This window comes from Atractosteus spatula, chromosome 1 (assembly GCF_055471065.1).
Source record: "Atractosteus spatula isolate fAtrSpa1 chromosome 1, fAtrSpa1.hap1, whole genome shotgun sequence".
Taxonomy (NCBI): domain Eukaryota; kingdom Metazoa; phylum Chordata; class Actinopteri; order Semionotiformes; family Lepisosteidae; genus Atractosteus; species Atractosteus spatula.
In genome coordinates, this window is record NC_142706.1 from 7,213,918 (window position 1) to 7,233,939 (window position 20,022).

Here is a 20,022-nt window from a genome sequence, read left to right on the forward strand (position 1 = left end):
ATTCACAATAAGTGTGAGGTATGAGTGGGTAAGAGGGTCAGACTGACTAAAATGGTGTTCCAGATTTTGAGAAGTGAAGAATAGTATCAGTATCAAAGCATCAGTTTGTTCAACTTGAGCATCTGACTCCTATGCAATGACAAATATTTTAAAATTATCCCAGGAGCCTACAGTATCCAAGATGTTTTTTGGTCAGTCAGCTGATTTTCAAGAATTCCTATATTTTCTTCATAACATGTAGAACAGTAAAAAACTGTTTTTTTGGAACAATATTAAACAAATATTGATGAAAGTTCGTTCGTTCGTTCTGCCATATACTGAATGTTTCTCATTCTTGGTATTTTTTCAAGTATAATGCACAGAAATTAATTACGTTATTTGGAAGATTGCCACTTTCACAATATCTCACCGCCAGAGACTTTTGAAATTGTTCACAGCTTCCTGAGGCTGCTGTGAGATCTAGAAGGCTCTTCAGCCTCTTGCTCGTGGTATCCAGAGACATTCAGAAACTCATTAAATACAGACATTGGCCCAGACCCTTCTGTTGAAGACTGTCACTGGCTGGCCCTCATCTGGGCAACAAAGGAAAAGGTTTTCAGGAAAAACACCTGTTTCTGTCACAGTAGGCTCAGAAATAGAGCTGTTCAAAGGGCTGGAGGGCAAGGGGCATATCCATTGAGGTGGCCTACAGGGGCTTTGCGGGGAAATCCCAGAATAGATTTTACAGCGTGTTGGGCATCACAGGTGGTTAGAGGAGGAAGGCCATCAGAGCTGCAACTGAGGCGGTGGAAAAAAAGCATAGTGATGGCTGTGGATCAGGAAAAGTGGCCCGTGGGTTCAGGGTAGTGCTACATGGATACAGGCCAGGGTCAGATCAATCTCAGTCTGGTCGCCTTAGCAAGGGCGTCTGATGTTAAAAGACCCAGAACACCCAACATCACTGATGATGCATCCAAGTGCATCACAAAATGCATAACAGTATTTGTTAAGTTTATTGTACGCTAAAAAAAAAACTTGGTGGAGCAGAGCCATTTGAAGGGCTAGAGGGCAAGGGGCATGTCAATGGAGGTGGGCTATAGGTGTTTCGTGGGAAATCCTTGAATAGCTCCTGCAGCGTGCTGGGCGTCACAGGGGGGTTAGAGGGGCAGTGTCACGGTCCACAAGAAACTTCCGGCTCCCTCCACCACATGTAACTAAAGTTTATTGTATACCTTGGAGTAGGAGGAGGAGGGGGTAGCTCTCAGCTGTAGACTCCCGGAGGTTTCCTGACAGTTGAATGAGGTTTTTCCACCCCCTGTGCTGTGCAACTTATTCAATGTGTGGTACTTGCTTGGTCGACATCCAACCCTAGAGGGCGCTCCACTTTCCTGTTCCTAGTTCCATGTGATTATTCATGTCCTTCCGGTGTGTCTTGTTTCCGTTTCCTATTTAGTCCCTGTGTCTCCAGTGTTCCTTGCTCAGCATTTGACAGGCAGGGCCATCAGGGCCACACTGAGCTGGTAGAAAAAGCATCAAGACGGCTGTTGATCGGGAGAAGTGACCCATGGGATCAGGGTAGTGCTGTGCAGACACGAGCTGGGGTCCGATTAACCTCATTCGGGTCACCTGGGTGAGGGCGTCTGATGTTGAAAAACCCGAAACACCCGATGACCCCAGGATACATCACCGATGATGTGTACAATTGCGTCACAAGATGTATGCTGCAAAATTTTATCTGTCTTGTTTCGCCATTACCTTGCCCAAACTTGTTATTGTATCAACCTCTGTGTTCTTTTGTACCCCGTTACTTGTCTACTCTCGTTTGTATTCATAGTTCACTCGTGTATTTGTGTGAACTTTTGTGAATAGAGTTAGTTCAGGTTGTTGGGTACATTTTGCACACACATAGTTGATTCTTGTATTAGTAACACTAGTCTAGTACGGGTGAGTGCCGTTTGTCTTGTATGGTTTTGGGTAGTCAGTAGGGGTTAGCTAGATGCCGAAGACCATGTGTTTCGGGTTTTCTTTTGTAGTCAGGTTAGCTTTCCCTCACTTTCCTAGCCAGCTCCATTTTGTTTGTTATTTTCTTTTCTTTGGCACCACTCTAGTTCCTTACCCCTGTGTGTTATTGTGTCTTACCAGTCACTTATTCAACTTAAAATCATCACTTTTGCACCCACCTTTGTCATCATGCTTCCTAGTCCCTCACCAGAACCCACCTGCTTCCAAAAAGTATCCTAAATGTTACACCCCTTTACCCATAGACACTTGGGGTCATAACAGAGACATACAGTATCGTCTTTGTGCAATCCCCTGTGTATCTCACATTTGAATTAACTTTCATGCAAGGAACATCTACCCACCACAATAGACCTGACTTTCAAATAAGCGGAACCAGGTACCCTTCCCACACAACCTCACTGATTACAGTCAGACACTCTTGACAGCCCTACTTTAACAATTACCGTCAGATTGAGAAATAAGACAGTTCTGCATTTAACAGGAAAATGCCAATTAAGAGAAAGGAAGTGAAGATCAGTGCTGATTGCATCATTATTATCTCAAAATGTTTTTTTGCTTGATAGTACAATTGTTTTGTATGCTTAAACTTGTATTTTATTCCTGAAGAAGGCTTAATGGCCAAAACATTGTGTTTCTTTTTACCACTTTTTTCTATCATGGAGTTGTCCTTTATTTATGACTTGTATTTTAGCCTTTTATAGAAAACAATCTTTTGGCACTTTAACCTCAAACAAAATATTTGATCTCATCATCATGTATAGAATATAATTTGTTCCCACTTCATTTTGACCTGGTCATTGTATCGACTCTCTTTCTCATTCTTTGTTTGCTTCATGCGAAGGTGATAGATAAAGGAAATTTGCAGAAGATTGTTTTTTTCAGTCTTCAATGAGACTCAATAAGACTTTAAATAAGGCCAAGCTAAGTTCAATATTTTTGACCATATATGGATGCTGACACTGGAGACTATTGCAGTACAAACACAATGATTTTACCTTAAGGGAATTCAGCGATTAATCCTGAGGTCACTATCGAGGGAACATTTTTGCGTGAGGATAAAGATTTTGTAAGTGTTGTTAAGTGACAGATGTGCAACAAGCATACTGTAGGTGCACAGCTTTTATGGAATGCTATTGATTGTTCAGGGAATGTCATAATCATTGCGCACTGAAAACATCCCCATAAAAAAACACATTAATGAGGCGGACAGCTTCGGAGAGGAATGTGCATTTAGAAAGAAGCATGCTTCATTGCTCCAGCAAGTGTTTACATATGGCCTTAATGTCCATACAGCAACACATTCTCACCTGCTGAACTGGCTGAAGTACAGAGTAAAGAGGGTCTGTCTCATATCCAAGGGGCAATCTGTTTTACAGCCACACACGATATAAAGCAAAACACAAATAAATACTACACATACAGTATAATTGCACAAGATAGTCATCGGTTGAGCAGTATTATGGCTGCAGGTACAGTATGATAATAATTCCTTACACTTAGTAAGGAATGATCAGGAAAAATAGTGCTTTTCTGGTCACTCCACTCAAAGTGCTATACAGTACGTGTAATGGGGATGTGCCTCCACCAATGTGTAGCACTCACCAATATACTCGCTAGACATCAGCTATCAGTGAAGTCCATTTATTGATAGGACTTATTAGGAGGCCATGATTCAGAAAGGGCAGGGGGAAATTTGACCAGGAATCGTACTCTTTTTGAGAAATACCCTAGAATTTCTCATGTCCATGGAGAGTCAGAATCTCAGTTTTATGTCTATTCTGAAGGACAGGCCCCTTTTTTACAGTAAAGTGTCCCCACTTTTACTGTATATAGAGCATTAGGACCCATGCAGATCTGCTTATCTTTTACAAGAAGCGTCACTAATATGATCTTAATAAATCTTAAGATTAATCTCACCCTCTTCCTGAGCAAGTAAGGATGTGATGCTGAAATGTATGACATATATTTGTGAAATATGACCGTTACATCCTTTGGCAGTTTTCACAATTTAGTCACAAATTATAGGCTCTGCTTAGTGATACAGTATGCTTCCTTTCTATTTAGTCATGCTTTTATGAAACTTACCAGGAATCCAGATCTGCACACTTTATGAGAAGGGGAGCTACAGAACTGCTAGGGAGTAGTGTCCTTAGTGAGGCATGGTTCTCATATTGAAGTATCCTTGAAAAGTAAAGTGCAAGTATAAAACCAAAAACTCAGTTAAAACACATTAGCAGTCTTTAAGTACCAGAAGACAATTTATTTGGACATACCTGTCACGGTCATCATCCCTCCTCTAGAGGGTGTTCCTACATTTTCTGTATTGATCTTAGTTTATCAGTTTCACCTGTTTCCTTTTCCCTATTTGAACCCGGAGTCTCCGTAGCTCTAGGCTCAGCTTTGGAAGACGGACGCCTGGAAGCCCGCCTATCATCAGACTCTGGAGAAGCCCGAGGGCATAGGCATTCTCACGGTGTCCTGACCTCTGAGTCTGGGGCTCGGAGCGCCCGGCTCTGTTATGGTTTTACCCTTCCATGTTCCTACTTCCTTGTTCCTGTGTTGGTCTCGGATGGACCTCCCAGCAATGGACATTGGACCATGCTTTAACTATCCCTCTGGACTCTATTGGATTTGTCGCCTCAGCCTTTCCCTGTGCACCGGATCACCACCATCACCGCCCCCTCATCTGTCAACCCAACCTAACCTTGCTGTCTCTTCCCTGATGTGCTTCTGCAGACACTTCCGGATTATACAGTCACGGATAGGGTCTTTAAACAACGCATTATCGACAATATCTTTGTGGCATTCCTTGCACTGATTCTGCACATTATTTGCATTGCATATACTCTGGCCATAAATACAAAACCAAACCCGCTGCAAGCTGGGAAGTGTCTTTATCACATTCCCAGCTGAAATTTAATATCAGAGTGACTGCTGTATTTAAAGACTGGGTTCCTTGTTCCTACAGTTCAGCATAATAGCAAAAATAAAATATTATTTCTTATCCTTTTCAATCAAAAGCTGCAAAAGCTGAAAGGGCCTATTATAATATCAGTAACAAGACAAGAACAGTGGCCAAAATTGTCTTTCAAAAATCATGCATGTTTTTGTTCATTTTATTGTACTTTGCAGCATCTGTACAGGATTTAAAAGAAGAAAAACCTCCCACATTGCAACTCTCCACAGCCTCATTATTGGCTAACATTGCTTATTTCAATAGTGCATGGTTTAATTTTGACAATAATCTGGCTGTGGTTTCAGCAATGCATATACAACATGGTCATGAGGTTCAGATTTTACAAGAGATACTGACTGAAGGCCAGTTTCGCAATGTTTGACTGTGCATTTGTTTGCTCTTCTTGCAGTTATTTTTTAAAATAAAGAGACAGTGTTTATTCATTGTTTGTAAGTATGATTAAAACATCGTAGGGCATTTGTGCTGCTTGATGGGAAACAGCTTGTTTTATTTTCAAAATTAACTGCTTTATAAAAAGAAGCAGTTTTTTTAGGCAGGACAGCAATGCAAAATCAGTTAGTGTGATGACAACCACAAGGTCAGAATAACACTAAGTGATAAAGTTGAAACGAAATGAATAAGAGCTATCTGGAGCTCTTGCAGAGATGTCAGCATACAATATACTGTACATTTTAAATGAGAAAGCTTTTAACTTCAACCTTTTTTCTTGAAGATGTGCCAGGATAGTTCAAGATGTTAAAATACAGAGTAATAACAGGTTCTAGTTTGGTTTAACAGAGCATTGTGTGATGATAGGGGAAAAGAAAACCTGAGCATTTTCTACCAGCTTCAGATGGAAGTTTAGTATAACCAGTAGTGGTTTAAATTTGACCCAAAACGTTTATTCTTAGCTGTAGGTATATGGGTATAGACAGGGATAGAGTAATTTTATGACAGTGCGTACTGGTAAAATGCATAGTTGTCATCATTAAAATAAGATAAGCTTAGAAAATTCAACTGAAAATATTGAGAAAAATCAGACATTGACTTTCTTCCAAGTGCTTATTCATTCATTCTTGCAATGCTTAAGAATGTGCGATTACAGGACTGTACGTCATTCTATTTGGATGTTGAGAAATAGTGGACTTTTCTCACTCAAATTATATATATAAATGAAACCAACACCTGCAGATCTAATGATTCTTTGGCAATATAAATGTAAAAGAAATTGGCAAGCAGTTCTATAACAGAAAGCCAGGAAGCATGTACTGAATTAAAGTCCATCAATCCATCCATTTTCTAACCGCTTTATCTAATACAGGGTTGCAGAGGAGGCCAGAGCCATCCCTGGCAACCAACAGGTGCAAAGCAGGATACACACTGGATAGGATGCCAGTCCATTGAAGAGCACACACAGACACAAAAACACACAGCAGGCCCAATTTTCCCAGAAGACAATTAACCTACCAGTACGTCTTTGGACTTTGGGAGTAAACCAGAGCACCCAAAGGGAAGTCACATGAACATGGGAGAATATACAAACTCCCCACCGATGGAATACCAGGTCTGGAATTGACCTCAGGGCCCCAGGAGTGTGAGGCAGCAATGCTAACTACTGCAGGCCACCCTGCTGCCTCCTAGTCAGTTGTGTGCAATAAAATTGCTCATTGCCTGATTTGAAATTCTTAATTGTTTTAACAATTTGTCCTGCAATTCCCTAAGGTAGAATGTTTATTTAACATACAGGGCAGACTCATTGCAGCTTGAGAGATGTGAAATGAACTACTGGAGAACCATTTATGGTTGCATATGTTTTTGGTGTTCATGTAATCTATGTGTCCCTATGCCTTGTTGGAGATCATATGAATGTTTACTGCATGAACAGGCTGGCCTAAAGCAATGATGCCATGTTTGCCAAAACAGCCTTACATACTGTACGTGAAGTGGAAATAACTCTGGGACCCTGTTTATCTTATACTATACTGTGTGTCTATTATATCTAAAAGCCTCATTATTTAGCATCTAAGTAATTTTTATTTTACAATTGTCACTTAATGTTTTGGGGGCTTAATTTGTGAGCAGATTTTGAAACTATACTCTGATTCTTTCAAAATAACCAAAAATACTTGCTTACAGATGCACCTTCTCTTGAGCGACCCAGATCAGCCCATATCCTGAGGTGGGTCACACAATCCATATATCAACCACACCCAGATCACACATACAATTTCTCAAGGCAGTAGATGTCAGACTGGATATTCACCTCCTTCAACTCCCATCTGCCAAGTACAGTATATGATTCATAAAACTGTTCATGTAGACACCAAGTATCACAGCAAACTCCATAAGTCCAAGCAAGGACGTGGTCAGGAGATTAAAAACATTGATGGTGCTTATACAGGAATGAAAGCAATGTTTTTATGCAAAATATTAGTTTTCAAATATGACCATCTCCCTCACTCATCATCCTCCTGATTCCAGTAGAGCTATTTTTAATTTATTTCAAAATACAATTAAAAACCTCTCTGCTTTATTCCCTGTTTAAGAGCCTGTGACATAATATTTATTTTTCAATCTATAGCCGGATTGCTCTTTGTGGTGAGACTCCTAAGTCATGGTATTATTTATTTTTTCCTACTTAGTAGGTTTGAATGTCCAGCACATTTTGTTTGAGAATTTAACCAGACTATGTTCCAGGACAAAACAGAAGTGTTAGTCAAAAATTCATCAGAACAAATAATCTCTTGAATATTTAAAATATATATATATAGTAGCAGCTATGTGAAAATGGAGTGACAGAATGAATGAGAAATAAAATATTTTTAAAAAGTGTTGTTGTCTGTTTGACATCACCCCCAAATTCCAAACAACAAGAGAACCCCCCTTCGAAAGGGATGTCGAGAGACCTCTACTTGTGGCCCAACCTTACCAGTCTTTTTCCCTAAAAACATGTCCAAGCCACAGATGCCCCTACTGTATTTCAGATAAAGACATAATAGCAAAATGTTCTCCCCTAGTAAAATATAGAAAGGTATACAGTATAATCATATATATATACAGTATGTATTGTTATGTTCTTAGTGTTCTGGGGTTTTTGACAGCTGCCACGCTAGTAACAGCATGTTCAATTTCTGTTTCCTCTGGCTGTCATGTTGAGAGGGGTTTGTGAATAATGAAGTCAGTCTAATACCCATTTTTAGACACCTCTTTTTCTGTATACCACCCACATACGGTATACAGTATATAGACAGATACATTTCTATTAGACCCCAGTAAACAACCACCGGGAAAAAAATCCTGCTGTTCCACAGACTGAAAAAAAAATATTCTAGATGCACGCAACAGGATACACTACCTGCTCGATAAAAAAAATAAATACAAACACCATCAGAACAAACGTGAGATTAAAGGTACAGTCAGTGAAATTTCAGGTCTCGGTGATAATTAACATATTATCAAAATTCTGAGCTGACACCACCCCAGGTAATTAAAAGTCAGTTATTAAATAGGAATGAGAAAAAAAAAACACAACTCAGGCTTTGTCTAATTCGCATGCAAAGAAATAACAAGGGATCACCACGGAGCACATTGTTCTGATAAATACGTAAAACTGTTAAAGATTTTTTTTTAAAAAGTCCCAGATGGGCAGCTGTAGTAGTCTGTTATTATAATAAATGATCTCACTGGGTATTTGAGGTGTTTTTTCTATTCGTCGACATTTCATTTTCATTTTCTTGATGATTTGGCCCAGAGGTATACGAGATATAGTAACGATGACTAATCAGTCACATGAACTGCTGTGTTGTTAGGGTTGATAAAGGTGGTTATATTATTAGGTGGTCCATCTGTAACATGAGCATGTAAATGAATGAAATATATGTCTGTAGTAGAATTATTATTATTATTATTTAAGTTTTATCTTCTCAGCATTTCTGCTGGTTGCTATTGACCAGGGTTTCACCGGATGCCTTAGGTCCTGCTATTGTCCGATGGTCATGACTTTGCGGAGTATGTGGGCTGTTCCTAGGAGAGCGATCTACTGCACCTGAGCCGCATTCACTTTGCCCTGCAGCTCATCGAGGTAGTTTTTTTTTTAGTCCAAGTCGAGTACTTCCAAGAGCTCTGACTACGACTGGGATCACAACGTGCCTTTGTGATATATTATTATTGTAGCGCCACACAGGGCGCGTTAGCTAAGCGCACGCAAGGCCGGCTAAAAACAGCGCCTGGCGGCGGGACTGAATATGGAGGGGCGGAGGCTCGGAGACGGTCTCTTCCCTTCGTGTGTGTGTTAGTGTAGGTGCAGCGCTGTAACCCCTGTCCCTGTGTGTGTACCTTTCCCTGCTCAGTTCCGTACCGAAGCCCGCGGTCGTTACATCATCATCATCATTATTATTGTAACGCTTACGGCCGACAGGTACTGTGTAAGAGCCGGCGTACCAGAGCAGGTGACGTCACCGCCCTTCCCTGTGATAGCAGGACTACAGCTACTGGGCTGTAGCGAGATCTCTCTTTAGCTCACGGGGCTGGGTCGCTGCAGAGAGACGCGGAAGTCCCGGGTTCGAGCCCCGGACGGTGTGGGGCCGACCTGATGCGGCAAGGGCGCCCGCCTGAGCCCCCGTTGCGTTACATTGGTGTGAGAAGTGGGATGGGATAGCCCTTCGCCGGGGACGGCGATTTAAGCGGGGGAGAGTGTAACGCTTACGGCCGACAGGTACTGTGTAAGAGCCGGCGTACCAGAGCAGGTGACGTCACCGCCCTTCCCTGTGATAGCAGGACTACAGCTACTGGGCTGTGGAGAGATCTCTCTTTAGCTCACGGGGCTAGGTCGCTGCAGAGAGACGCGGAAGTCCCGGGTTCGAGCCCCGGACAGTGTGAGGCCGACCTGAAGCGGCAAGGGCGCCCGCCTGAGCCCCCGTTGCGTTACATTATTATTATTATTATTATTATTATTAAATACCCACAGCAACATTCAGGTTACAGCACTATCATAACCTAAAAAACGTGATTTTTTTATAGAAATGGGTTTTTCAGTCTCTCGCTTCATTTGTAAATATTGGCAATAGATCTCTCTTTGAAAACCTAAGCACAAGCATTGATTAAAAGCGGCGAGCAAAAAAACATTACTGTCTTATCCAATGCATTCCTTGGTTAAAATCATTTTTGTTACCGGTATGTAATCTAAAATATGACAAAAATGGAATGATATAATAAAGGTATAAGCCCTGTTTTTTTATTTCATACTGAAATCATGTAATGTTAATGTTGTGCCATGGTGCATTCAGCTGTAACGTGGTAGCATGTGACAGTGTGAGTCTGGAAATCTATTCCTTTTCTCGCTTTCTATCAAGGTTATCATATTATGAGTCAGTCTGGCTCAGGAGACGTTCAGCTTTTTCTCAAGTAACTAATGTTTTCATAAATAATGTTTAACCTATAAAGGCTTCATAGTCAAAACTCCAATGTTCTAGAAATAGTGAAGAGAACTACTCAAAAGCTTAACAAACTAAAAAACAATAACCACAGATACAGTATCACTTTATACCATTCTTCAGGAAAGTGCTTTCACTTATTTAATTGGATTCACAGAGTTATTTTAGTAAGTGAGTGGCTAGTTTCACTTGGAATAATAATTTACAGTGAAATTTCCTGGACAGTCACAATACAGGCCACTCGTAAAACGTTAAATTGAAATACTGTACTCAGACCACATGTTTTGGTCAATGACGTAAATGTATTGATTCAAGTACTCTAAGTCAAAAATGTTGTTCTTATTACAAATAATCTGTAAACAAATTGTACAAATGATCAGTTTAAGGATTCAAAACACAATTGCTTTAAGATATTAGAAATTGCTGATTCAAGGGTGATCTATAAAACTTGCTGGTTTGTGTAGCCTCACCTGTATCAGAGTTTTCAAAGAAGTTGCCTACAGTACTCTATTACAGAGCAGCTTTGGATTAAAAAAAAAGTTCTTTCTGGAAAGCCCTGTACATGAAACATTCAAAGGTTAAAAGATAAATTATCTCAATGAGGTCTAAAAGACTCGTAGTCTTTTATTAATAATAATACTGACACTTAGTGCTTTCTGGACACACCGCTCAAAGCACTTTACAGGTAATGGGGACTCCCCTCCACCATCACCAATGTGCAGCCCCACCTGGATGATGCCACTGCAGCCATAGTGCACAAGTATGCTCTCCCCACACACCAGCTATCAGTGGGAATAGAGTAATTCCCATAAATGGAGATTAAGAAGAATGCATTTGTACCTCATGTTGGACATACAGCATGAGGTCATACACATAAGACTGCTTACTACAGACGATGTTCCCCTAGACATGTGAATCTAAAAACAAAAAATAAAAAATCATGTGGAATTTTTTTTTAATTTTCAAAGCTGTGATGAGCACATGACAGGAGTTTGGGAATATAAATGGAGGGCACCTGATTTTAAAACATTTTGGATCACTGACAGTGAGAGTCAAGAAAACAAGGGGACATGAATTTCCAGCTGTTCTTGAGCGCACTTGGGCTTTTTCTCCTTCTGGCTGAAAGTAAGGACATAACAGTAACTTTTTGTCTTGTTTAGATATTACACATATTTTGTGATGAATCTATAAACATTCTCAGAATTATGTCTATGAAAACACGTACTAAATGTTTCCAAGATTACAGTTTTAGAATATGTTTTAAACGATCTTGTTAATTGTAGGTACTGTAGTTGAAAATAGAGTAAAAAGATGCACATAAAACACCAAAGTGTGTAAAAAGGTTTGGGTTGGTTTGATTTTTAAATGTATTAACATTTCCATTGCGATAACAGTTCTGATGTAAATATCGTCATTATCCAAATATACTGTACATGTAGCAACTGTGTGTAGAGTGAAGAAGGTGTTCTATTAGTCAGTTAAAAACAGAAAGAAAACCTTTTGATCAATTTAAATTTAGAACATCATGTTTAATAATTGCAGTACCACCATGTTTTTAAAACAAACATCTATATGACAGTATCTGCAATACTGTAAATATGATATATTTTAATAATAATATACAAACTATTAAAAGGCCTTTATATATTTTATGATGGGCATAAAATTAATTAAATTAAATTTGGTGTTGCTTGGCGATGGCACTGCCTTACAGCACTGGGGCCCTGGGGTCAAATTCTGGGGTGCTCTCTGAGTAGAGTTTGCATGTTCTCCTCAAGTTTGCATTGTTTGCTCCAGTTTTCTTCCACAGTCCAAAGACATGATTGTACATTAACTACTGTAGCTTCTAGGAACATTGGCCTTAGTACTGTATGAGTGTGTGCATGGCTTTGTATGCAGCTACATGTATGTGTATCCTATGATGGACTGGTGCCCCATCCAGGGTGTATTCCACCTTGTGCTCTTTGCTTGCCCTTGTAACAATGCATTGGATAAAGTGTTAAGAAAATGGATGGATAGAAGTTGTTACTTGGAATTAATTAATCTTAATACTCCACAGTGATACCAGATTATTTCAGGAAAATGAATGAAATAAATTATTCACTTTCTAAATATAGTAAATGCATTTTCATAGGCATTAATACACATTCAAAAAATTACTCTATTCAGGTATGGAAATACTAGGGATGGACAAGCACTGCTTATGTATAAAGCATGAATCACGGTTCATCCCACTGAAGAGCATTAGGAAAATAGAAATCATTCCTGCAGGGGCACACTGCAAGACCTTTGAGGTTATGTAAGTGGTAAAAACATCTTATCCTTGGAACTAAAATCTTAATGGTATTGTTGTTGCAACCTTTTCCCTTTAAAAGCTTTTGTTTAAAAAAAGCATTTTCTGGTTAAATGCATTTTTGTATAAATATGTAATGCCTGTACTATAATTTAACAAGTGTTTTTTTTTAATGGTATCAATGTACCATAAGAATAAATGTGTACTTTTGCAATAATGTCAAGTCAGGATAGAGCATGTTACTGTATTGGTGCTTTTTTATCGTTACATCAGTGTGCAGAGTAAATGTCAGCATTTTGTATCACCCTTCTCACATATTTGATTCTTGCTCAAGAGTTAGATACTGTAAAATTGAGAAATTGTGGTTTTGATGGATGCTGTCTGGTTTGTGACTAACACAGTACAAAAAAAATATGTATTTGCCTTTCCTATTCACAGTCATGAAAAAAGGAAATGTTTGTGATCATGCACAGGATTTTCTTACAAAACCTAAAAAATCTAGTTAAATAGACAACCAGCATCAAAATGGTACTTAGAATTCCAATGTGGAGGATGCAAAATTGCATTACATGCCTTGCTGTTTAGAAAACTATTATTAAAATATGATTCCATTCTTTTTTCAGTGCCAGGCTTGTAACAGGGGAGAGCGTTTGCTTGAATCAGCGTGCATCTTGGGTGAAGAAAATCATTCAGTACATGTTTAATCAGAAAAATCAGAAAAGGTAAATACTGTATGCCCTTCTTTTGTTCATAACTTCACAGTGGTGTTTTACACTGGTCACAATTTCATAAAATCATCCCCTTATTTTCTTATACTGCAATTTCCTGTAAGGGCTGTATGCAAACTGTAGATTAAGCCTTATTGAAGGATGCATTTAGTAGTGTGCAATGCCATTGCTGCATAGGTAAATCTTTACTTCAACTGAAACAGACTGTCCCAAAGCCTCTAAATATGGACGCATGCAGACACATGAATATCCATCCAATATTAGCCATGGTGCTATGCGTAGTGTAGTATTAATAATGCATGGGTATACTGTATATTTAAATCTTCTTGCAGCAGTTTATTGCCTATATGTCAAATCAAATTGCATCACAGATATTGCTGCAATCAGCCTTATCTCTAAAGTCTAAATAGTAAAGAAAAGACAGCTTTCAACATATGATGATATTACCATGCTTGCAAAGATTACAGGATATAATCACTCAGTTGTGGTTGGCTCTTACCATCTTGGCCTTTGAGAGTACCTGGTGCTCTTTATCCATGTTGCTGGCCAGGATTCCAGGCTGTCCTACAGTTGCTCTGAAAATGTTACAGTATAAAATACATCTTTATTCTGTGGTGTTCCTTTTACACTATCTCTCTCTTTTTTAAGTAATTTAATTAATTGTTCAGTGTGCTTTCTGTTGGACTCTTGAAGAGTTTTTACACAGCCTGAATCATGAATTACACAGCCTGCACTATAAGCACTCTTCAGGACAAAACTGAAGCTGACATTAACCGTATGCAATTTTTGTTGTATCGTTGTTGTCAATTAAACTGCAATAAAATGCAATGTAGAAATACAAGACAAAAGATTATATTTAGTGATCCTTAAAATATATCAAAGTATATTTTAACATGTGTTCCTGTCTTATTACCTTAGATCCATTGGATGATGGAAATATGTAACATCTCAACAACGAGGAACAAAAACAACAGGAGCCTGTATGCATTATTGTTTATGGTGAAAATGCTATGAAAGAATTGTTCTACTTGAACACAGTTCAGCTATGTTTAGGATGTACTGACCAAATGTGATGACTAAACCCTAAACAAAGCTTAAAAAGTGCTTAACAGATATTATTATGTTCAAGTGGGTAGCTGCATCAGCATGCGTAGACTGCAAAGGAATAAGTAATAGGTTTATTCCATACTGAAAAGAGAAGAAAGGAAACAACATTTCAGATGTGGAGTATTTTCTATTATTTAACATTAATTAACTATGATAATTTATTGTCATCCATTCTTTCAGTTTTAAAGGAATATTACTTTAAATATGCCCCAGCTTTGTTATTTATTTTCTGAAAACATGTTGGATTCTTTGTCTAGTTTATGTAATCCTGTTTAATGGAATAATTCTGAAAACATTTAAGTGTCCACAATGTTTTTAGTAGAAGCAGAGGTATTCTATGGTTGTTTGTGTATTAAACATATGAGAATATATTGTGCTCAGATTGTTTTACTGTGGAACCATATCTGTAAAGCAACAGAAAAATAATTTGTGAATTCTTCAAATAAAGTGACTATAATATCAACATTTAAACTTTATTGTTGCTTGTGGAAGTTGATATTTGTATGTGGAAGTTGATTTATGAGTGGCAATTTCTGGAAAGATTGTTTTATAAAATTGTAGCCTGGGCTGCCTGTCTTTCTACTTAGCTCATTACAGTAGCTTTAGTGCTTGGTATGTTGTTTTTAACCTCTGTCACAGGAAACTGCAAATCCCAGACAAACAAATTTTTCCCTGCTTAGACCAAGATGACTTCCCGTAAGTTAAGCTTTGCTTACACTTGCAAGTCTGGTGAAGTATAGCTTCATGACACTCCTTTTTTGCTCATTTGCGTCAGCGTTATCTCGGAATTATAAGTCTTCTGTCATTATCTGCCAGATATATAATACATACAGCTCTCATTAAATTAACTGCAAATCCATTTGAAAAATTATTATAGTCATAATTTAAATGTTCTCCTCAACACCTGGAGTTTTTCTGTTTAACTTTTCTGCAAAGTGTGTGAATTTGACATTTTGGACATTTTTTTCTTTACTCTTAGGAGCCATTTTGCTTTTTTGTGTTTACAGAAGTAAGGTAGGAAATGAAAATTAAGAGTCTTGTGACAATTACTTTTCAAAATATTGCTGAAATATTGGGTTGTTTCTGCAGTTTGAAACCTCTGGTTAATTATGTACAAAGATTCTTATAAGTACAAATAACTTCAAGAATACACCCTTTTTATTTGTTGAGAGCAACCATTTCTCAAAACACAATACTTTGTTTTATTGCCTTTCCAAAATCACAAACATTAAATTATTAATGTTTTTTAATGCTTTTTATCTACAGTAAAAAGACTCATTGCCAGTTATCGCAAATGCTTGATTGCAGTTGTTGCTGCTAAGGGTGGCCCAACCAGTTATTAGGTTTAGGGGGCAATCACTTTTTCACACAGGGCCATGTAGGTTTGGATTTTTTTTCCCTTAATAATAAAAACCTTCATTTAAAAACTGCATTTTGTGTTTACTTGTGTTATCTTTGTCTAATATTTCAATTTGTTTGATGATCTGAAACATTTCAGTGTGACAAACATGCAAAAAAATAAGAAATCAGGAAGGGGGCAAACACTTTTTCACACCACTGTATATTTAAATAATATGTAGCATCTGAATAAAAGTTGAAATACAGAGGTTTTGCAGTTCACAGAAATTGCACTTCTCATAACTGATTAATCCTGTTCATGGATATACTGTACAGTACATATTTCAAAGGTGTACTATATATCATGCTCAATCTCAGAATTTGTCATTTATCAGAAAATAACATTTTGCAATTTGAGCAAAGACCAAAATGAATGAATTGAACATGTTATTTTGGCATTTGTTTAAATTATTTTGCTCAAATTGTAAAATGCAATATACCAAAGTGTCAAAAACAAAACACGAAAACTGAAACAGGTGACCTGGTCTTGGTGTTAAGCGATACAGTATAATCTGGAATTGTGCTACAGTATATCCTCGCTTTATAACACAGGAAGGGGTGTCTGAATGGCTGTTAAATCCAGATGTCTGTAAAATAGCGTCTATATGAAACCAAATGTCCTTTAATAACAAATGATATATTTTGAATATGTGAAAAACGACAAATTTCCTTATATATATTACATACCATGCATTAGAAAATAATAAATAATAATAAATTACCCACCCTCTTTTAACAAGAAAAGAAAATGAACAATGATCACTTTGCTCTTACTGTACACTACACCCTGAATTAGAAGGAGCAGTTGGGAAATGAATGGGTGGGTGTGTCTTTGGCACCCTTAATGTTTCAGCTTCTGTTTTATTGATGTTGTTCAGAACTGGGCATGGCGATTCCTGATTCTGAAACCTGTGAATATACTGAAATATATTTACGATTTCCTTTTCTTCAGCAGCGAAATAATTTGTTGTCAGTTCTTAGACACATTACAGCATCCTTAATGTGAATTTCTGCTGTTACAGAAAAAAAAAATCTAGATTGTTTTCACCCTTAATTGCAATACTGTTGTCTTTATACGTATCTTAGCTTTTCAAATATTTTGGGGATTTAATTTTATTGCCCTTTTCATATCAAATATGGGGTTTTAGGTCTACAGTAAGCGGTTTGAGGCTTTATAAATGACTCTTTCCCTTTTACTTGGAAGTTACTTAACAACTATTCTTACGCCATATCATGCAGTGTAGTTCATTGGGTGTGTTGAATGTTCTAAGTATGGGTAAGCAAATTTAAAAGGAGAACAGTTTCCAATAAATATTGTAAAAATAGTAACCCTTGCCAACTGCATTTTTTAGGTATTATTATTACTAATACATGATTTATAGCAATTTTATTGTCACAAATTCATGGAGAAGTCACTCACAGTAACACAGGCAGCTTAAAAAGGTTGGTTTGGTCCAAAAGACCATGTACACAACACTGTAGGCCCTGGATTAAGCACTGACCAATTGGATCAGTCATAATGATATCATTAGCATAGGTTTTAGTTACATGAGTGGTCATTTGTTAATTTCTTAAAAATATTACAGGTCAGAAGTCTGACCAGCCTACTTTCAGATACTGTACTTTTTCTTCACAATTTAAAAGTGATGGTCATTACTCTGTTCAGTCAGTAAGCTAAACTTCCTTATTAGGTGAACATAAAAATAACAAATTCTGTGTGATTCTGTGTATCACAGATTCACACAGCTGTCTACTGTACAGCTCATTTCACACCACACATACTAAACATTATCTATCTTTTTCACGGTTCCTATGGTTCCTAAAATGCCCAGCCACCTACACTGGGGAAGCAGGAAGGAGACTGGGAGACCACTTCAGGGAACATGTCAGGGTTGTGATGATCAAAGATCTCTCCAAGCCCATAGTTTCTCATTTCACCTCTAATGGCCATGATTACTGTATACTGATCTCCTCTCAACTCCAGGTTTTTGTTCTCACATGCTTTAAAGATAAGATAAGATCACTTTATTGCCATATACAATTTATTGTATTAGGAATTTGTCTTTTCACATACCCCAGCTTCCTCTCCATGAGACACATAGACACACAGACAGGGAGAGAAGCCTGGGGTCAGAGCGCAGGGTCAGCCATTTATACAGCACCTCTGGAGCAGGTTAAGGGCCTTTATTAACTGTTGACTCTCCTCTCTTTCTCACACCTGAAGAAGGCTCCTTAGCCGAAATGTTGTTTTTCTTCTCTTCTCTTTTCAGTATGAAATAATAAACCTTTACTTTGTCCTAAGAATAACAAATGCAAGCTGTAGAAATAACAGGCTTTGTCTGTAAAATGCCTAATTTTAATTTTCATTAATGTGATGAGACTGGTTGCTTTTTTCTGTCACTTTACTTTTCAACATCTTTTATGAGACTTCTTTGATAGCCCTGATAAACCTTGCACAAATGTGATGTTTTGTCACTATAATAGTCACTTCGACAGATGCAAAACAAAAGACCAGACTTTGCCACTTTGTGTAACAAAAATATGTTCAACAAAATAAAGATGTTTAGCTAGTATTTCCCAAGGTTCCAATACAAGAATGTAAGAGCATCATTAAGAAAAGTTACCAATGAGAGAAGGCCTGTCGTCTCCTTGGCCATGTAGTAGTTAGTAACTAATTGATCCCTTTGATCCATTGTCTCATCCAGACATTTCTTATGAGAAGTCAGGGTATTGCATAGCAAGAGCTTCTGCATAGCTTTTCCACACTACCACAACCTTCTGACCACAATGGAATTTTTTTCACATCAATAGAAACGGGTGAACAACAAAACCAGGTCCTCTTCAGGACCAGAGCAGGAGACCAGGCTCTGTATAGTATAATCACTTTATTCCAGCCTGCTCAAGATGTAGTGTAAAGGAAATGAAAAGCTATAATACACATCCAAAGGAAACATGTTTTAAACTTGTTGCCACAGACAAGCACTGTTTAAATAATACAGTATTTCATATGTATTTTTTTCAGAATTCAGTGCTACTGTTCTTCCACAAAATTAAGACTGATTATACCCATTAACCAGTATTCCAATTTCCTTGGTACGGTATGCTTTAAGGTTTTTTGATGTTAGTTTTTCTTGGCTGAGCTGATTTGGTCTGTTTCAACTCTGCTTGACATTTTCTTGTGAAGTCCCCTACGTCTCGAACTGCAAACACTCGTAAATTTAATTCAATTCTGAAGAAAAACAAAGCGTTGCACATCTGGAGCCCCCTTCATGTGTGGGGTGCAATGAGGGAGCTATCAGGGATATGTGATATAGGAGGACAAAGGAAAGGGTAGATTAATGCCAGGGGATGCGTGGAAGGAAGAATAATAAATGAATGGAGAGATTTAAAAATAAATTAATCATTCACTGAGAGCTGAAGGAAGCTGGGGTTGGAGTCTTTGAACCCCCATGAAAGGATACGGATAGAAAGGTCAGTGTCATCTGGTCCATAGAGGTAAAACAGAAAACTTGGAGAGATCTCTGATCCTCACAGCCGTGTTACAGTCCCAAGGATGGTTGATTGGTCTTCTTCATCTTATGCCAGTGTCAATGGCAAAGCACTTTCTGCAGGAAATGCAATGAGTTAGGTTGCAGGACATGATGATATGTGGGTGATCTTGAAATGGCCAGGGGGGCCACGCATACAGTATATGTGTGTGCAGGCGATACAGGGACTTCTGATGCAACAACAAGAGACTGGTTTGCATGGTTTCTGTGAACAGTTAAGAGAACTGTGAAGAGGAAGGCTGCATAAATTGGGTGGCTGGCAGTAGGAGATGAGTGGAAGTTTGAGGAAAAAAAGCTGAAGGATCATCTTGTAAATGGAAGTTTTGTTCCATGACCTTGTTTCATTGACCCCAACAATATACAGAACACCAAGCGCTTGATGAAAACTGACCCATAATGCTCCCAGTTCTCTTTAGCCATACGCGTGTGACCAATAACAACCCAACGATGTAGGTATAATACTTGTATCAACATCATAATGTATGTGAAAAACAGGGTACCTACCTATGTAAACCAAGATAACTGCCACACTACCATTTATTTTTCTTTGTTCTTTATA

General features: G+C 38.1%; 1 protein-coding gene across 1 annotated transcript; it reads left to right on the plus strand.

Annotated features, from left to right (window-relative positions):
- The first annotated feature begins 11,448 nt into the window (after positions 1-11,448).
- LOC148840555 (interleukin-8-like) lies at positions 11,449-14,714 on the plus strand. Its single transcript, XM_088922592.1, has 4 exons — positions 11,449-11,514; positions 12,559-12,688; positions 13,306-13,404; positions 14,329-14,714. The coding sequence occupies exons 1-4, from the start codon at positions 11,460-11,462 to the stop codon at positions 14,339-14,341; spliced, it is 297 nt and encodes a 98-aa protein (XP_088778718.1). The 5' UTR covers positions 11,449-11,459; the 3' UTR covers positions 14,342-14,714.
- Positions 14,715-20,022: the final 5,308 nt, after the last annotated feature.